The 17,834-nt window shown below is 41.1% G+C and overlaps 1 protein-coding gene and 1 pseudogene across 2 annotated transcripts in view; one reads left to right on the forward strand and one right to left on the reverse strand.

Annotated features, from left to right (window-relative positions):
• Positions 1 to 46: 46 nt before the first annotated feature.
• The window catches only part of MANBA (mannosidase beta), a 112,330-nt gene continuing 94,542 nt past the window's right edge, over positions 47 to 17,834 (forward strand). Inside the window, exons 1-2 of one of the 2 annotated variants that reach the window (XM_045792612.2) lie at positions 47 to 313; positions 15,031 to 15,125. In XM_045792612.2, the coding sequence (XP_045648568.1) occupies positions 137 to 313; positions 15,031 to 15,125 (272 nt within the window). In that variant the 5' untranslated portion in view covers positions 47 to 136. Of the gene's footprint in view, positions 314 to 13,437; positions 13,783 to 15,030; positions 15,126 to 17,834 lie in introns of those variants that run through there. The other variant, XM_045792620.2, reaches the window with a different exon arrangement.
• Positions 11,174 to 11,651, reverse strand: LOC148109511 (RNA-binding protein 3 pseudogene; annotated as a pseudogene).

The raw sequence follows: 17,834 nt of genomic DNA on the forward strand, positions 1-17,834 counted from the left end.
CGGTCCCAGCCTCTCAGCTGACCTGGGGGCGGGGTGGGGGCGGGGCCCGGACCCGGAGAGCTAGAGCCCCGGCTTCTGCGGAGGGACCCGTGCTTCCGCGGCCGCTGGTCCCGGTGGCGCAGCAGCCGCTTTCGCTATGCGCCTCCGCCTGCTTCTCCTGCTAGCCCTGTGCCGAGCGGGCCCCGCGGCCTCGGGGCGCAGCCTCAGCCTGCGGGGAAGCTGGAGGATCCGCAGCGGGAATGGCTCGCTGGAACTGCCGGGGAGGGTCCCCGGTTGCGTGCACAGCGCCCTGTTGAAGCGGGGCCTCATCCAGGTACTGTGTGCGGCCGGCCCGCCGGAACCTGCAGCCGCGTGCCCCTCGTGGTGAGAGGCGCCCGGGAACAGCTTGGCAGCCCCTAAGCCTTAGGCTGTGTTCCTGGGTTTGGCCCTCACTTTCCCTTTGCGTCTTGTGGTCTGGGGCGGGGCAGTGCTGAGGCAGCTCATCTGCTGCTGGCGGAGAGCACTTCTGGGGTCCGGGCTTGCTGGAGACGGACCAGCCCCGTCTGGGACATCACTAATCCTGGCAAGCGGAAGTTCGTGCGGGGCGCGCAGTACTTCTGCTGGCGGTTTTCCTGTTGCTACAGTTCTCCGCTGAAGAGTGTGCAGAAGGACTTCTCACCGACAGAGCATAAGGCAGGGCTTGCTGTTTTACTATATGGACACTTCAGGGGACAATAGTTGTGCGAAGTGTTAGCTATATTCAGTAATGCCTTAGTTTTTCTCTTTCGCTTGTAGACCTCAGGGAGTCAGATTGATGCCACCCTCCTGGGGTGAGGAGAATGAGACATACGAGTGTAAGGTTAGGATTATTAGGACTAGCGTAAAGGCTAAATAATTTTTAAGGCTGATTAGGATATGAAGACGGATGCTGTTTCCTCTCAGGGCACGTGATATGTGTGTGTGTGTGTGTGTGTGTGTGTGTGTGTGTGTGTGTCTTAACAGATACTCCAATTTATAGACTCCTTGTGGAGGACGGTTTCCTATTTGGTTGCCTGTGTGCAGAGGTTTGCAAACGGACTTTTCCACCTTCCACTGTTTTTGTGCACTGTTCCACCAGCTGCATGTGGCTTCCCCATTCTTTAGTCATTCTTGCCTGGGACAAGATGTACTTAATACATTGTCCCAGCCCTGATAACATCTCTACAAGAGTAGATCTTACCCGCGTTTTATGGATGATATGGAGTTATGGAGCCCAGAGAAGTTAGAGAATTTATTTATTTATTTATAAAAGATTTTATTTATTTATTTGACAGAGAGAGAGACAGCCAGCGAGAGAGGGAACACAAGCAGGGGGAGTGGGAGAGGAAGAAGCAGGCTCCTAGCGGAGGAGCCTGATGTGGGGCTTGATCCCAGAACGCCGGGATCACGCCCTGAGCCGAAGGCAGACGCTTAACGACTGTGCCACCCAGGCGCCCCAGAAGTTAGAGAATTTAGATCACAGGGCAACTAAGTGGCAGAAGTGGAGTTCTAGCCCAGGCTGGCCTGTCTCCATTCCATAACCTGGGTTCTCAACTTTACTACCTTTACCCTGGTGTTTTGAAAAATTATAATATTCCTGTGTTTGACTATGAAGAGTATCACTCACAGTTTAGTTAAATGACAGGATCATCCAGTAAGGTTATGCAAAATTTCTGATCTGGTACGCATTAGCTTTTTTTTCAAGAGATATTTATCAGAAAGGAAGTGAATCTTGTAAATGACACTGACCATAGTCCAGTTTATTTTTAAAAATAACTGATTCTCAAATTTAGGTACTTAAACTACTTTAAGTTAGCAAAGTACTTGTGACAGAGGCTACACCTGACCTCGGTACCCCGTGGCTTCCCTCTCGCATGCTTTGAGAATGCCTGTGTTTATTTTGCAGGGTCTCTCCTTGCCTCATTTTACTGAAAAATTAAGGGCAATGAGAAATAATTAGTGACTTTAGCAAATCAGGTGATCATTCCATGTTATAAGGCTACATATTAAGAAACAGTGTTTGGTTACTAGCTAATGAGAAGGGGGTTGCTCAGAGCATGAAAAAAGTGACTTTTCCTCATGGAAATAATTTACAATGTTTGTTAAATATGTTCAGAAATTCCTAGAAAAACTAAGTTCAATAAGGTAGATGTGGTTTTTAAATGGTAGTGGGATGAGAGGTTGGGGAGGCTTTGGGGGGTTGGGGAACTGTGGGCTTATCATCAGCAACATCAGTAATATTCAGTACTATGCTGCTGTTATTCCACCTGCTTCATCACAACTTCCCTTTTTGGTGTTGGCCTCAGGAAACATTCTATCGTTTAGAGCAGATACTGGCCCCAATACCGTGTTTACACGAGAACTTGAAATACGTCTTGCCAAAGTTATTTACTTACTCATTCACCTAATTATCTTGTAAGTATTTATTCAGTACTTCCAACATAGCAGGCACTATGGAGAGTGCTTGAAATTGAGTGGTGAAGAAAACAAACTCTTTGTCCCTATAGGCATTCTAGCAGAGGAGATAGACAATAAACAAATTAATAGATAATATAATGGCAGGTGGTGAGAGGAAAAGAAATAAAGCCAATTAAAGGAAGCAAGGGTAGAAGGCTAGTTGGGAAGGACTGCGATTAGGATAAAGTGGTTAAAGATAGACATTTTGATAAAGTGACTTTTAAGCAGAGATCTTTTTGATAAGGTCAGTTTTAAGAAGTGGATTCCCAGCAACGAGGGAAAAAAGACAAGAATGGAGAGGGGAGAGCCCTTGAGGTGGGAATGTGTTTGACAAGTTCTAGAAATAGTAAGCTGGCCAGTGTGGCTGGAGCTCTGTGAGCCATCGGGGAATGGCCCCTAAGGTAGATTGTGCGGGGTTTGTAAGCCATGGGAAACACCTTGTATTTCATTCTACATGTAGTGGGGATGCTATTGGGACTTTGGAGCATAGAGTTGCGTAAATGGATCTGCCTGTTAGAAGGTCATTTTGGCTGTGTGAAGACCACAGTGCAACAGAATGGTAGCATGGACACTAAGTAGAGGACTGTTGCCCTCAAATGGTTAGGAGATGACTTCCTGCTTGGACCAAGGTGGTAGTGGTGAAATGGTGAGAAATCTTGTGAGAATACATTTTAAATGTAGAACTAACAGGATTTGTTCAGTTGGATTTGTCAGACGATTGGGTGTGAGGTGTGAAAGAAAGAGGGGTCAAAGAAAACTTGAGGATTTTTTGGTCTGAGCCGTTAGTGAAATAGAATTCGTCTTTACTGAGAGGCTCCTCTGGCCAGCCTTGGGTGTTTCTTGGGTGACTGTGTTTCCCATACAGAATCTAAATCTGAGGTGTCTTCGAGAGCCTTTGGGCTCCCTGATAAAGGTTATCATTCATTCATTCATTCATTCAGCCTATTATACCACACACTAAGGTATGCATTACAAAAAAAAAATGAGTAAGACTCAGTTTCTATCTTGTGAGAGGTCACACTCTTGTGAGGCAGAAAACCTAACTATCACCATATGATACACTAAGTGCTTAGATAAGGGGACTCGTTAAGAATGTTCTCAGCTTTCCTGTGCAATTCCTCAGTGCTGTAAGTTTGAAAAGCTTTTTAAAAAAATTTTAAAAAGATTTTATTTATTTATTTATTTGTTTGTTTATTTATCAGAGAGAGAGAGAGAGCACAAGCAGGGGAACGGCAGGCAGAGGGAGAAGCAGGCTCCCCGCCAGGCTTGGAGGTGGATGCGGGGCTTGATCCCAGAACCCTGGGATCACGACCTGAGCTGGAGGCAGATACCCAACTGGCCGAGCCACCCAAGTGTCTCACATTTTTCTTTTTTTTTAGGTAAGAGATATTCTCAGTGTGCCAAAATTAGAAAATATAGGTGAGAAGAAGAAAACTCGGAAACCTGGCTTTCAGAGATAACTACTATTAAAATTTAAAAATATACTATATCCATTCAGAACTTTTCTGTCTCTACACATTTTTGATAACTATTTAAATATAGAGTCTAACAACTCTTTTATAAAGAATATTTTTTATAGTTTTACATATGATAAACGTATTTCTACAAACCATGTTTAAGTGTTCTTTTTGATTTCATTGTGTATATTTGCTACCATTTATAATCACTTACTGTTGGATAGTTATCTGAGTCAGTGTTTTCTATTCTTTGATGAAGATCCTTTTAACTAGATTTTAGTGTATATCCTGATTTTCTTAGACAATTCTTAGAAGTGCAATTGCTGATTCATAGGGTATGCACTTTTTCAGTCTTTTAATATGTAGTTCTAAGTTTTTCTCAATGAAAACTGTAACAGTTTACACCCCCATTATCATTTTATCAGAGTGCTCATTTTAGGTGCTAGATTTGGACATTATTTATTTATTTATTTAAAAGATTTATTTATTTATTTTAGAGAAAGAGTGCAGTCACATGTGAGCAGAGGGAGTGGCAGAGGGAGAAGGAGAGAGAGAAACTCAAGCAGACTCCCTGCTGAGCAGGGAGCCTGGTGGAGGGGGTGGCTCAATCCCACAACCCTGAGATCATGACCTGAGGCAAAATCAAGAGTGGGACGCTCAACTGACTGAGCCACCTAGGTGCCCCATTTGGACATTGTTTTAAAAAGCAAAACCAAACACAATTTATAGTAAGATTGAACATCTTTCTTTTTTTTTTTTTTTAAGATTTTATTTATTTATTTGACAGAGAGAGAGACAACCAGCGAGAGAGGGAACACAAGCAGGGGGAGTGGGAGAGGAAGCAGGCTCATAGCGGAAGAGCCTGATGTGGGGCTAGATCCCATAACGCCGGGATCACGCCCTGAGCCGAAGGCAGACGCTTAACAACTATGCCACCCAGGCGCCCCTGAACATCTTTCTTATGTTTATGTCATGTTTATTGGTGATTTGGAGTTACTTGCTTGTGTTCTTTATTTTTCTGTTGGCTAGTCATCTTAAAGTACAGATTTGTTAGACCTCGTTATGTATTTTCAAAAATGTCTCTTTTGTTAATGATGTATTTTGTCTTATAGCTGTTTTAAAGTTTTACATATTGAAATCTTGTAAGGTTTTTTCTTTTAATGATTGTTTTTGTCTTCGATATTATACTTTAAAAGTAATTCCTTTCTCCCCTATTAAATAATTTACAGTTATTTCCTTTTATAAGTATCTTCATAATTCCTTTACATATTTAAAATATTGATCCATTTGAGTTTTTCAGATGGTTAGTTTTTTATATCCCATAATTTAACAATTTCTCTTTTGTTCACTGACATAAAACATTATTTTTTCATGTATGAAATTCTCGCATACTGACAATTTTCTTATTCCCCCTCTTAAAATTATTTTTTAAAGAATTATAAATGTTTAATGCTTCTTGAACAAAAAAATTGATGCACAAAAATATAAAATATAAAGAACAAGGGCATACTACAAAGCAGAAGTAACCACTGTAAAATTTTTTATGTGTATCTTTCCATATTTTTTAAGTATATACAAATACAATAATATAAAAATGAAATCAATTCCTGACATGGTATTGTAAGTACTTCTTTATTTAAAATATATGGTGAACATCTTTCTGTATCTGTGTCTATAAGTATAGGTCTAGAATAATTTTTAATAACTGCATAGACTCCATTATGAAGATGTGCACATATTTGAAATCACTTAAAAGTGGAAGAAAATATATTACATATATATATATGAATATACGCATATACTAAAAAATGGTAGGCACCAAATTCTTAGGACTTTTTCTCTAAATTTTATGACTATCTTATATCCTTCTTATATAATTGGGACAGATGATCAGAGAAGATTTTTTAGATATGTAAATTTGTAAAATATAAATGTTAAGATTATGTCATGGTAACTCTACCTGTGATTGATGAATTAGTCTTAATCATTCTGTCCTAGGAGCTGTCATTCTGTCCTAAGAGCCATAAGTCTGTCCATGGAGGCCCTAATCTGCTGATGATCACTCATAAATAAATTCTAATAAAATATGTGCACCAGTGTGGATAAATGTATATTTTTGTACTCTTGAAGTAGCCAAGAGACAATTGCCATGTAAATATACTTTTAAGACCTTTTTGTTATGGTAAATTTCAAACAAACACAAAAAAGAGTAGCGAAATGAACTCCCGTTTACCCATTACCCTGGCTTCAACACAGTTCATTTTGTTTCTTCCTCCATTCACTATGCCTCCCCTTATTTAGACATCACATCATTTCATCCTCACATATTTCACTATCGATCTCTAAGTATAATACCATTATCACCCATATGAATATTTTTGTTGTGTTTCAGAGGGGGAAGTCTCATGATATGGTCCAAAATGACCAAATATAAATTTATCCGTAAATAGAAGGTACTTTTTCTGGTGTCTGTACTCACCTACTACAAAAGACTTAAAAATGGAATATTTGATTTTATTTGATAATTTTATGATGCGAAATGATCTCAAAAGCTTCTAGAAAAGGAATCATTGAAAGATCTGTAGTTTGCTTAAACGATGAGTGACATTAAGGAGATAAATTAGCTTAGGACTCTGTATTTGAAGTTTAAATTTGAGCAGAAATAGTCATTCAGTTTTGGGGAAGAGAGAACCATGAGGTTTTTAAGCCACCACTGCCTTCTTCTCCCCCTTCTTCTCCCCCTTCTCCCCCCCCTTCCTCCTCCTCCTCCTCCTCCTCCTCCTCCTCCTCCTCCTCCTCCTCCTCCTCCTCCTCCTCCTCCTCCTCCCCCTCCCCCTCCCCTCCCCCTCCCCCTCCCCCTCCGCCTCCCCCTCCTCCTCCTCCTCCTCCTCCTCCTCCTCCTCCGTTTGATGCCTTGTGGGGTGTGTTTAGGGCATAAAAGGGTTTGCTTGTCATGGCCCAACACTGGGAATCAAAGGAACATCTGACAGTTGAATCTTTAGATAAGAGCTGGTTGGTCTTTATCACATGTAAGTATACATAGTCAACCTAGACTATGAAATTCATCTTTGTATAATAATGATTTCATGTCTTCCATGTGCAGTGCACTCTCCTTGACCCTCTCAGGTGCAGCTGGTCATATAATTGCCCTCACAACCCTGTGAAGAAGGTTATCGTTACTTACACTAACTGAGGCTCAGAGAGGTTATGGCCTAGGATCATTGCATCTATTAAATGATGGGACAAGGATTCAACACACATCTTTTCACGTCCATATTGCCTGTTGGCAAGAATAAATAGTAAGCAAAGAGAACAATTACTGTTTTAATTTAAAGATGTCCAGTGAAAACAGTGACTGTTCAAAATGTACCACCAAAAGCATCGCATTTGCTCAAAGTTCTTGATAAACGCAAGCAATTCCTGAGGGTCAGTCCACACGTCCCTTCTTCTCTGTTCTCTGTCTTTTGGAAATCTTTTAGTTTCGGCCATCTGTGCCAGATCTGTGTGGCTCTGGGGGCCAGAGCTGCTCCAGTACCTTGATTTTTAACCCTGTCCTCATGATTTGTGGCTGGAAATTTTGCTCCACTCTTCTACCTGAATGTCTTCATGGAGTATTGAAACTCAATATATCCTAATGCCTCTCCTCTCAATTCTCCTAATCTTTAGTTTCTCTTCTTTTATCCATTTCTAATAAAACCACCAATATTTTCTCAGTGAATGAGGTCTGGAATATTGATGCCATTCTTGTTTCTTCTCACATATGTTGCTTCCTGTTGGATCTTGTAGGGCTAGCCTACAGCATCTTATAACCATCCCCGCCTAGTCATTGGTACTGCTATCAACCTAGCTTATTGTTTTCCTCTTTAAAAAGAGCTCAACTACTTTTAATGACTTTTAGAAATAGGTAAAGGATATACAATTGGTCCTTGAGCTGTGCGGGTCCACTTACACTCAGATTTTTTTCAGTACTATAAATGTGTTTTCTCTTCCTTCTGATTTCTTTAGTAACATTTTCTTTTTTCTAGCTTACTTTATTGTAGGAATACAGTATATAATACATACACAAAACATGTTAATTGACTGTTTATATTATTGGTAAGGTTTCTGGTCAATAGTAGGCTATTAGTAGTTAATTTTGAAGAGTCAAAAGTTAATTAGCAGATTTTTGACTGCGTGGGGTTTGGGAGGAGCATATTGTTAACTGTAATGATAAAAAAAATTTTAAAGTGTGGCACATAATGAAAGCAAGTCTCTTCCTTCCCCTTTCCTAGTTTTCTAGTTCCCTTCCACAGAAACAACACTGTTAACCAGATTCTTGTGTATATTCGTGTATCTTGTGATACGTGTCTATATACATATAGATTTATCTACATTTCTCTCCACAGATGATCATATTCTGTGCATATTGTTTGGCAATGACTTTTTTCTTTAACTTGACATATCCTAGAAGTCATCTCAGATCAGTAGCTGTAACAGTAACGACAGCTATCATTTGTTGAGTGCTTGCTATATGCAGTGAATGGTTCTAAGCACTTTCCACATGTTGTTACCTCTTGCGATTTTCATACTGATCCTGGGAGGTACTATTATTATCCCTGTTCTAGAACTGAGAAAACAGAAGTATAGTGGTGTTGTATGAGCTTCACAGGACTCCATAGGTATTAGGGCCGAGCTGGGACTTGAACAAGTTTGCTCCCCATTGCTGCTCTTACCTGTCAGCTCCCCTCTCCCCCAGCTTCGTCTCAGAGGCAGGAACTATGGTTGTGGATCTGTTCAACTGCCCAACCTTGCTCCCTGAGCAAGTGTGAGCTGTGGCCCCTGTAACCCTTCACGTTAGTCAAGGATCTCTCTCCGGTCATTTATGCTGATCTTCCCTGAGTTCTAGCCTGGCACTGTGGAGTGAGCTAAGAACAGCACCTTGTTTCTCCTTCTAAATTCCCCTTTTAAATTCTCTTTGGCCAGAAGACAAGGAGTTTCCTTAACTTGCAACCCATCTTTACCTAGAGCTGTGGTAGACATGAAGCAGTATTTACTAGTGTAAGGACTTTAGGCAGAAATGATGTTAAGGCCAACCAAAATGTTTTGACTCATGAACTTGAATCTCATGCACCTGTGCGTCTTCTGAAGTAAGAATTGTAGCTCAGGCTCCTTTTGGCGATGGGCAAACTGAGGTTTGGAGAGAGTAGCTTCTTCGGAGTGGAACACATAAATACCCCAATGTAGGTTAGAGTAGCTTAGCCTCCCGTGAACATTTTTTTCTTTTCTTTTTATTATATAGTATCCGATACATGGAAAGTTATAGGCCCAAGTGTGTTTGTGATTTTTAAAGTCTAATAATTAAATGAATACCTGTGCACCTACCATCAAGTTTATGAGCCTGCGCATAGCTAACATTGTTGCAATTACCTTGCCTATTTCAGTCCCATCACCTGCCTCCCCCTAAGGTAACCACTATCCTGAATTACCGATTTTCTTGCTTTTTACAAATTAAGGTTTTACCAAATATCTGTGTATCTTAATATATTGTTTACTCAACATATTGTTTACTTTTGCTCATTTTTGTTTTTTTTTTTTTTTTAAGATTTTATTTATTTATTTATTTATTTGACAGAGACAGAGACAGCCAATGAGAGAGGGACCACAAGCAGGGGGAGTGGGAGAGGAAGAAGCAGGCCCACAGAGGAGGAGCCTGACGTGGGGCTCGAACCCGGAACGCCGGGATCACGCCCTGAGCCGAAGGCAGACGCTTTAACCGCTGTGCCACCCAGGCGCCCCGACTTTTGCTCATTTTTGAATAAATGTTTTCTTAAACTGTATTTTTTTTGCCTAAGTGTCCAAGAAAATATCTATGTATGAAACAGCTGCAAAGACTTCCTTTTCTTTATTTAACTCTATTTGAAGTAATTATGTCTGGGATAAAATCAGGCATTGGATTGAAGCAGAACTGGGGAGTGGCAGCTATACCTGGTTAAGGAATTTATGTATGTGTAAGCAGTCATAACAGATGAAGTTCAGAAGCTTACAGAGAAAATGAGACTGATAATGTTGTTTGTATGGTGTGATGCCACATAGTTTGTTGAGATACAGCAAGCATGGTAAATGCCAATTATAAATAAGTAGCACAGACTTTATATAGCATGTTTATCTCCTGGTTCCTGCTTGGTAGGTAGCACTGACATTGTAACTGTTGGTGGCATTTGTGACATTGATGGCAGTATTAGGTAATGATGGAGTGTGTGGACTCTGGAGCCAGACGCCCTGGGTCTGAATCAGTGCTCCAGCCTTGGACTCTTTGTTGATAAATGGAAATGATAATACCTCTCCCCTTGGGTCAGGTGATCATCTGGTATGAAAGTGTAAGTGTATGTGGAATGAGGCCCTGTAGGATAGACCTTGTGTTAGACTGAGTTGATTTAGTTCCTGGATGTCCTGCTGAGCTGTGGGACCTCGGGAGTGGAGTCTTTTGGAGCTTTCGTTTCTTCCTCTGTAAACGGTATTTACCACATGTGTTTGTTATGAAGATAAGAGTATGTGAGTACCTATCCTGGACAACAGATGATACTTCTGTTGTTTTTTAGGGCTCATGGGTTTGCTTAACAACTCAGTGACTTAATGGTTTCTTAGTCATCAGGTGTAACACTGAACTTCTGTAAGCTTCATTTTATTTATTTTTTATTTGTTTTCGGTTTTCAACTTTTTAATCAGTGCTGTGAAGGACATCCTAAATGCAAAATGAGACACAACAGAATATTCTTTTCTTTCAGTATTAAAAAAAAATGACGTTCACATATATTTTAAAGAAACTTCTATGTGATCAGGGTGGTGACCCCGAATAAAAAAAAAAAAAGAACCTCTAATCACGTTCTTGATTTCTTATAATTGCATTTGGAAATGGCTTCCCACTCCTAATAAACATTGTATACAGGCTTCTAAAATGTCCCTACATGCACATTATTATTATTATTTTTTTTAAAGCACTCTGGCCTTTTTTTTTTTTTTTTTGCCAGAACCGATAATTCTGAGAGCCCAAACTAAAAAAGTGGTAAAAGGAAAAATCCTAGGCTCTACAAATGTCCCAGGATTTGTCTTTAAATGGAGAAAAATTTTAAAAAACACATGGAGCTTTCTAAATCGTCTTTAACAAGCTACCTTGGGAGTTCGGTTCAAAAATGGAAGTTGATGCACTAAAACAGATGTTTCAGTGTAGCCTTACAAATCTTCGTAGGAACAACCGTGTGGAAGGCTGGCCTGGGTCACAAGTTTTATTCCTGCGTAGCTGCAGTAGACGCACATGCCTCATGTCCGTTGTCATAATTGCCTCTGTCACTTCCTCCAGTGTAGCGGTCGTAAACACTCTGGCCTCCCATATCCATATCCTCTGGGTCTTCATATCTGCCACCCCCAAAGCCCTGGTCCCCACCACCTCTAGAGTGGCTGCAACCTTGCCCCGGGGCCCCAAAGGCACCCCCTCCAGTTCCCCTGGCCGACTTGCCAGAGTGATCCGTGTGGATCTGGTGACCATCCAGAGACTCTCCATTTATGGCTCGCTTGGCATCTGAGACACACTCTGGTTTGGTGAAGGTGATGAAACTAAAACCCCAGGATTGTTGAGTCTCACAAGCCCTTGACAACAACCACCTCAGAAATAGGGCCAGAGCTGCTCAAGTGGTCTTCCAGAGCCTGCTTATTGGGGTTGAAGTTGAGCCCTCCCACAAAAATCTTCCCTTCTTCAGAAGACATGGTGGTGAGTTTGAGTACCACAAATTAAGCAGAAGGACCAGAAGAACAGCTTTCTTCGAGGAGCAGAGAGACTGGGCTGTTAGCTTTAAATAGGACTCAGAATTTTAATATGAGCAAAGGGGGTCAGACCACTCTGGAATTAAATTACGTTGGTTGCTTAGCATTTGGAATAGTTATTATAAATGTAATCTAAGCTTCTGCAATCTTTATTTTAGGGAGGGTAAGATATTTTCCCTTCGAGGAAATTTTTTTGTAGACTCTATCTTTTGGAGTAATTTTGGGTTCACAGCAAAATTGAGTGAGAAATACAGACGTTTCCATATATACCCCCCTCCACACACATGCACAGCACCCCCATTATCAGCATCCCTCCACCAGAGTGGTACATTTGTTATCATCAGTGAACCTACACTGACACATCATTATCACCATATGTATATAATTTATATTAGAGTTCACTCCTGGTGTTGTATATTCTGTGGGTTTTGACAAATTTATTGTGACATGTATTCACCATTAAAGTATCATTTAGAGGAGTTCCACTGACTTCAAAATCTTCTGTGTTCTGCCTATTCACCCCTCTTTCCCTTAATCCCTGGCAACCACTCATCTTTTTTTTTTTTTTTTAAGATTTATTTATTTATTAGAGAGAGAGAGTGGGGGTGGGCAGAGGGAGAGGGAAAAAGAGAATCTCAAGCAGAACCCCCACTGAGATAGAGCCCAGTGTGGGGCTCGATCTCACAACCCTGAGATCATGACCTGAGCTGAAACCAAGAGTCAGATGGTCAACCAACTGAGCCACCAGGTGCCCTGCAACCACTGACCTTTTTACTATTAACATGGTTTTGCCTTCTCCAGAGCATCATGTAGTTGGAGTCATGTAGTATGTAGCCTTTTCAGATTGGTTTCTTTCAAGTAAAAGAAAAATTTTAACCTCTAAATTCTATTGGTCTAGAAAAAATATATCTGCAAAGCTTGCCCTCCTGAACTCAATAAGCAGCTTCCTTCAAGGGGCTGGGAGACGGGAAGGGGACTTGTGCCCCACAAGCCAGAGCATCAGCCAGCCCACGGCTTAGCAGGATGACCTGTTGCAACTGCGTCAGCCTTCACACCTTCCTTCTCATGTTATTTTTAACTGTATTGGACTAAGTCCACAGTATAGAGTTATAAATAAGGCTGGGTGGAGACACATGGACAGTCTAATAATTAGGTACTTCTTTAAACCTGTGTCCTTAAATATTTATTCTATGCTTATTCATCAGAGAGGCTGAGTTGTGTGTGTGTGTGTGTGTGTGTGTGTGTGTGTGTGTGTGTGTAGAGCAGGAAAGGAAACCAGTTGGCTGGGCCTGGCACACCCCACTTAGCAGAATAAAATCTCACTGTTAATCAGCCGTTAAAAGTCAGTTTGGTGATTATCAGTTGTTACTAAATCTCATTAACTACACCCTTCCCTAGTAGCTTATTAAAATACTTCTTCCAGGGGCGCCTGGCTGGCGTAGTCGATAGAGCATGTGACTCTTGATCTTGGGGTTGTGAGTTCGAGCCCCACATTGGGTGTAGAGATTACCTAAAAATAAATAAAATCTTAAAAATAAAATATTTCTGGGGCGCCTGGGTGGCACAGTGGTTAAGCGTCTGCCTTCGGCTCAGGGCGTGATCCTGGCGTTCTGGGATCGAGCCCCACATCAGGCTCCTCTGCTGGGAGCCTGCTTCTTCCTCTCCCACTCCCCCTGCTGTGTTCCCTCTCTCGCTGGCTGTCTCTATCTCTGTTAAATAAATAAATAAAATCTTAAAAAAAAATAAAATAAAATATTTCTTCTAGTCGGGACCAATTTCTGGCAGATAGATTCTTTCCATGTTGATACACACCCAGCCGTGCTGCAGTGCCTCTTACTGACTTGTGCTCCGAGCAGGTGCCCAGCTGGCCCTTGCCAACCTAACTTGGTCATCTGTGGAAGTTAGACAAAGTTGGCTTTTCTTTCTCCATCTGGAGATGCAGTCTCTGAGGAAATCATCCTTGGCCCTGTCCCAGTTGGAGAAGACTGCACCGTTTCCTTCATTGTAGCTGTGATGTTGTTCACGGAAAGATGGACCAAAAAGCTTCACTTACCACTGTGTCCTCATCTGGAAGGTAAAGCATGGAAAATGGGTAGGAGAAGAAAGAGCTCTAAGTATTATGAAAGGAAGGACCTGGGGCTGGGCACTCAGTGAGAACAGCATCTGTGAACACCCAGCAGTCCTGTTGCCTGGGGCAGAGATTGGCAACCGTTTTCAGTAAAGGCCTGGACACGATTTTAGGCATCATGGGTCATATGGCCTCTGTCATACCTACTCAGCTCTGCTATTGTAGCATGAAAACTGCCATATATGATTTGTAAAGGAATGGGCATGGTTGTGTTCCAGTAAAGCTTTATTTATTGACACGTATCCATTCTTAGCTCACTGACCACACAGAGACAGGCAGTGAGCTGCATTTGGCCCATGGATTGTAGTTTGCTAACCTGGGCTAGGGTAATATGGGCAACCTGAAGTTTGTCAGTTTGATGGTATCTCTGCTTCCTGTGTAGTCTCTGTAGAGGTCCTTTTTGTGCTCACTTAGTAAGCTTGGTGAAAAATAACTTTGGAAGTGCTAGGTGAATCCAAGGGTGGGAGTTTTGCTGATGGTTGGGTAGTAGAGGAAAACCATTGCCTTGAGGCCAGCTGGGATAGTGGCAGCAATAAGCACGATGAGAATAAAAGGGCTATAGGAGAGTGAAGGCCAGGGCGCTTGGGTGACTCAATCCTTTTAAGTGTCTGCCTTTGGCTCAGGTCATAATCTCAGGGTCCTGGGATGGGGCTCCTGTGGGCTCCCTGCTCAGTGGGGAGCCTGTTTCTCCCTCTCCCTCTGCTGCTCCCCCTGCTCGTGCTGCATTGCATGCTCTCTCTCTCTGTTAAATAAATAAATAAATAAATAAATAATCTTAAAAAAAAAAAAAAAAAGAACAGACTGACGGCTACACACCAGAAATTCTGACTTTTAATCTCTGCTAATACCTCGGAGGTTCTGTGTTTGGTTTTAACAAGGGCAGGTAATCTTAATCTCCATACATGTTCTCATTGATAATGAAACTATGTTATTTCTATCTCAAAGCTCTTTCATTGAGGAATTTTGTTGGACTTTTTAAAAAAACATTTTTTAGTAGTTTTTAGTTACCTGAATGCTATGTTAACTTCGTTGGAAGTTAAATGGATGGGATGTGTGAGCATGTAAAATGCTTACACTCCTAGGCCAAGAGTTCACTAATTTTTAGGTGACAAAGAGCTGTTGTTAATAATTTATGTCATGTTTATTTAATTTATTTATTTTTACATAATCATCTACCGTAATTTTTATCAACAGGATCCTTACTATAGATTTAATGACCTTGGCTACAGATGGATCTCCTTGGATAACTGGACTTACAGCAAGAAATTTAAAATCCCCTTTAACATTAGGTACGTGTGTGTATATAAGTACATCTACATCTCTATTTATTAAGCTGTTATTATTGATCTTTTTCTTTCTCTGCAATAATCTTTTGTTTAGGTTGCATGTCAGAGAGTTGTGAGACTAAAGCCTTGTCCTATAAAAGTGAACATCTGATTTGTGTTTTGATTTGTACATAAGAATGGTGCCAGTGACCATCGGTCATGAAATTATGTCTTACTCAGTCATTCTTCCAGTGGTTATAATGGAGTCACCTACACCTAGTCAGTTCTTTCATTTCCATTTCCTTCTCTCTGCCCCCCACCCCATAATAATCAACAGAGTGTGTGTATTTATAATTTGTCAAGTAGGATCAGAGAGAGAGCATTCGTTCCATTTGGTGTTAATCAGCCATCAAGGCCATGGCATTGGCCTTATATATGTCCTGAAGCCACGAGGAAAAGCATAGTACAGTTCAGTATGTTTCATGTAGCAGAAAGTAACCCAGTTATATCTACCACCATTATTGCTATATAAAAAAAATCTTCTGTCCCTTTTGTATGACTTTTTTTTGGGTAATTATTTACGAGCCTCTTAAAAGAGAAATAAATCCAGACTGTGGTGCTCAGGCTCTTATTTCCAGATAATACTTAAAATATCTCTGTAAGGGATCCTCTTTCATCTTCAACTCAGCATATCCAAAATTTAAACAATTGACTTTCCCACTTAAACTTTATATTTTCACAGCCTTATTGTTTCTCTTAGTGCAGCACCATTGTGCTGATCTTCTGTGCCTAAGGTGTTTTGGCTTATACTGTCTTTTCTTCATCTCTTTATGTGGTCTGTTTCTGAGTCCTGTTAATTTCTGCCTATCATTTTTCTTGATTCAGCCCCTTTCTCCTCATTTCCCAGTTTCCATATTTGCCTAGACTGTTGTTAATGAGTGTCTGCAATTAGGCCAAAGCCGCATCACTAAATTTCTTGCTTTGTCTTTTTATTCTCTGGTCTTGTATATGGCAACATTAGACTCATCTTCCCCAAACATTAGATTCATCTTCCAAAATATTGGTTTCACCATGATGTTCTTGCTCAAGAATGACAGTGTTGGTGGTGATGGGTAGTAAGGAGGGCACGTATTGCATGGAGCACTGGGTGTTATATGCAAACAATGAATCATGGAACTTTACATCAAAAACTAATGATGTACTGTATGGTGACTAACATAACATAATAAAAAATTAAAAAAAAAAGAATGACAGTGTCGGGGCACCTGCAGTTGGTTAAGCATCTGACTCTTGGTTTCAGCTCAAGTCATGATCTCTGGGTCTTGAGATTGAGCCCCACATTGCCTCTTGCTCCACACTCAGTGGGGGAGTCTGCTCGAGATTCTCCCTCTCTCTCACGAGTAAATAAACAAATAAAATCTTAAAAAAGAAGAAGAATGACAGCGTCTTCCTTTTTTTTTTAAGGTTTATTTACTTATTTTAGGGAGAGAGAGAGCATGCGAGAGAGAGAGCATGAGTTGGGGGAGGGGCTAAGGGAGAGGGATAGACTCTCAGACACACTCCCTGCCCAATAGGAGCCCCAGGCTGGCTCCACGGGGTGGGGGTGGGTGTGGGGAGGCCTCAGTCCTACAACCCCGAGATCATCACTTGAGCCAAAATCAAGAGTTGGATGCTTAGCCAGCTGAGCCACCCAGGCTCCCTGACAGTGTCTTCCTTTTAATTGACAAAACCAGTTTAATTTTCTCTGCCTGTCTGTGAAAATACTCCTTAATCTTGCTTATTCCTGTCCCACTTCCTGTGTCCCCTCCTGCCCTGCGGACTTGACCAGATTCCTCCCTTCAGCTCTTTAGCACAACCTCCACACCTGAAACTAGTCTGTTTCTTTTTTTTTTTTTTTAAGATTTTATTTATTTATTTGACAGAAAGAGGGAGTGCATGAGCACAGGGGAGGAACAAGGGGAGAGGGAGAAGCAGACCCCTGTTGAGCAGGGAGCCTGATGCGGAGCTTGGTCCCAGAACCCTGACATTATGACCTGAAACGAAGGCAGACGCTTAACTGGCACCCCTACCTAGACATTTCTACTCATTAAAACAACAACAAAAAACTATTGAGACCTAATTCACAAACCGTACAATTCACCCTTTTAAAGTACACAATTCAGTAGTTTTTAGTGTATTCAAAGAGTTGTGCCACCATCACTATCCGCACCTCAGAGAGAAAGCCATACCCATTAGCAGTCATTTCCCATTCTCAAAGTCCCCATTCTCTCATCCCTATCCCGGCACTAGGCAACCACTGATTCATTTTCTATGGATTTATCTCTTCTGGGAATCTCACATAAATGGAACCATACAACATGTGGTCCTTTGTGACTGGCTTCTTTCACTTAGCATAGTAATGTTTTCAGAGTTCATCCATGTTGTCACATTCACCAGTACTTCATTTCTTTTTATTGCTAAATAATATTTTATTGCATGGGTCTACCACATTTTATTTATTCTATTCATCTTTAGATTCTTGTTTCTTTCTTGAAGTCTTTCCTTGTGACATAAGCTCTGATAACACTTGTAGTCTGTCCAACAAGACTATACTATAAAGTAGAAGAGATTGAAAGTTTTCTCTTTATTCCTGTGTTTTAGGCTTGAATGGCAACTAGATTGCAGATTCCTTAAATTCAGAGAGTGTTTTAATTCCTCGTAGGACTTAGCAGACTGCTGGGCACATAATATTCA

The sequence above is a fragment of the Ursus americanus genome, chromosome 8 (genome assembly GCF_024610735.1).
Source record: "Ursus americanus isolate L20-20 chromosome 8, mUrsAme1.1.p, whole genome shotgun sequence".
Taxonomy (NCBI): Eukaryota; Metazoa; Chordata; class Mammalia; order Carnivora; family Ursidae; genus Ursus; species Ursus americanus.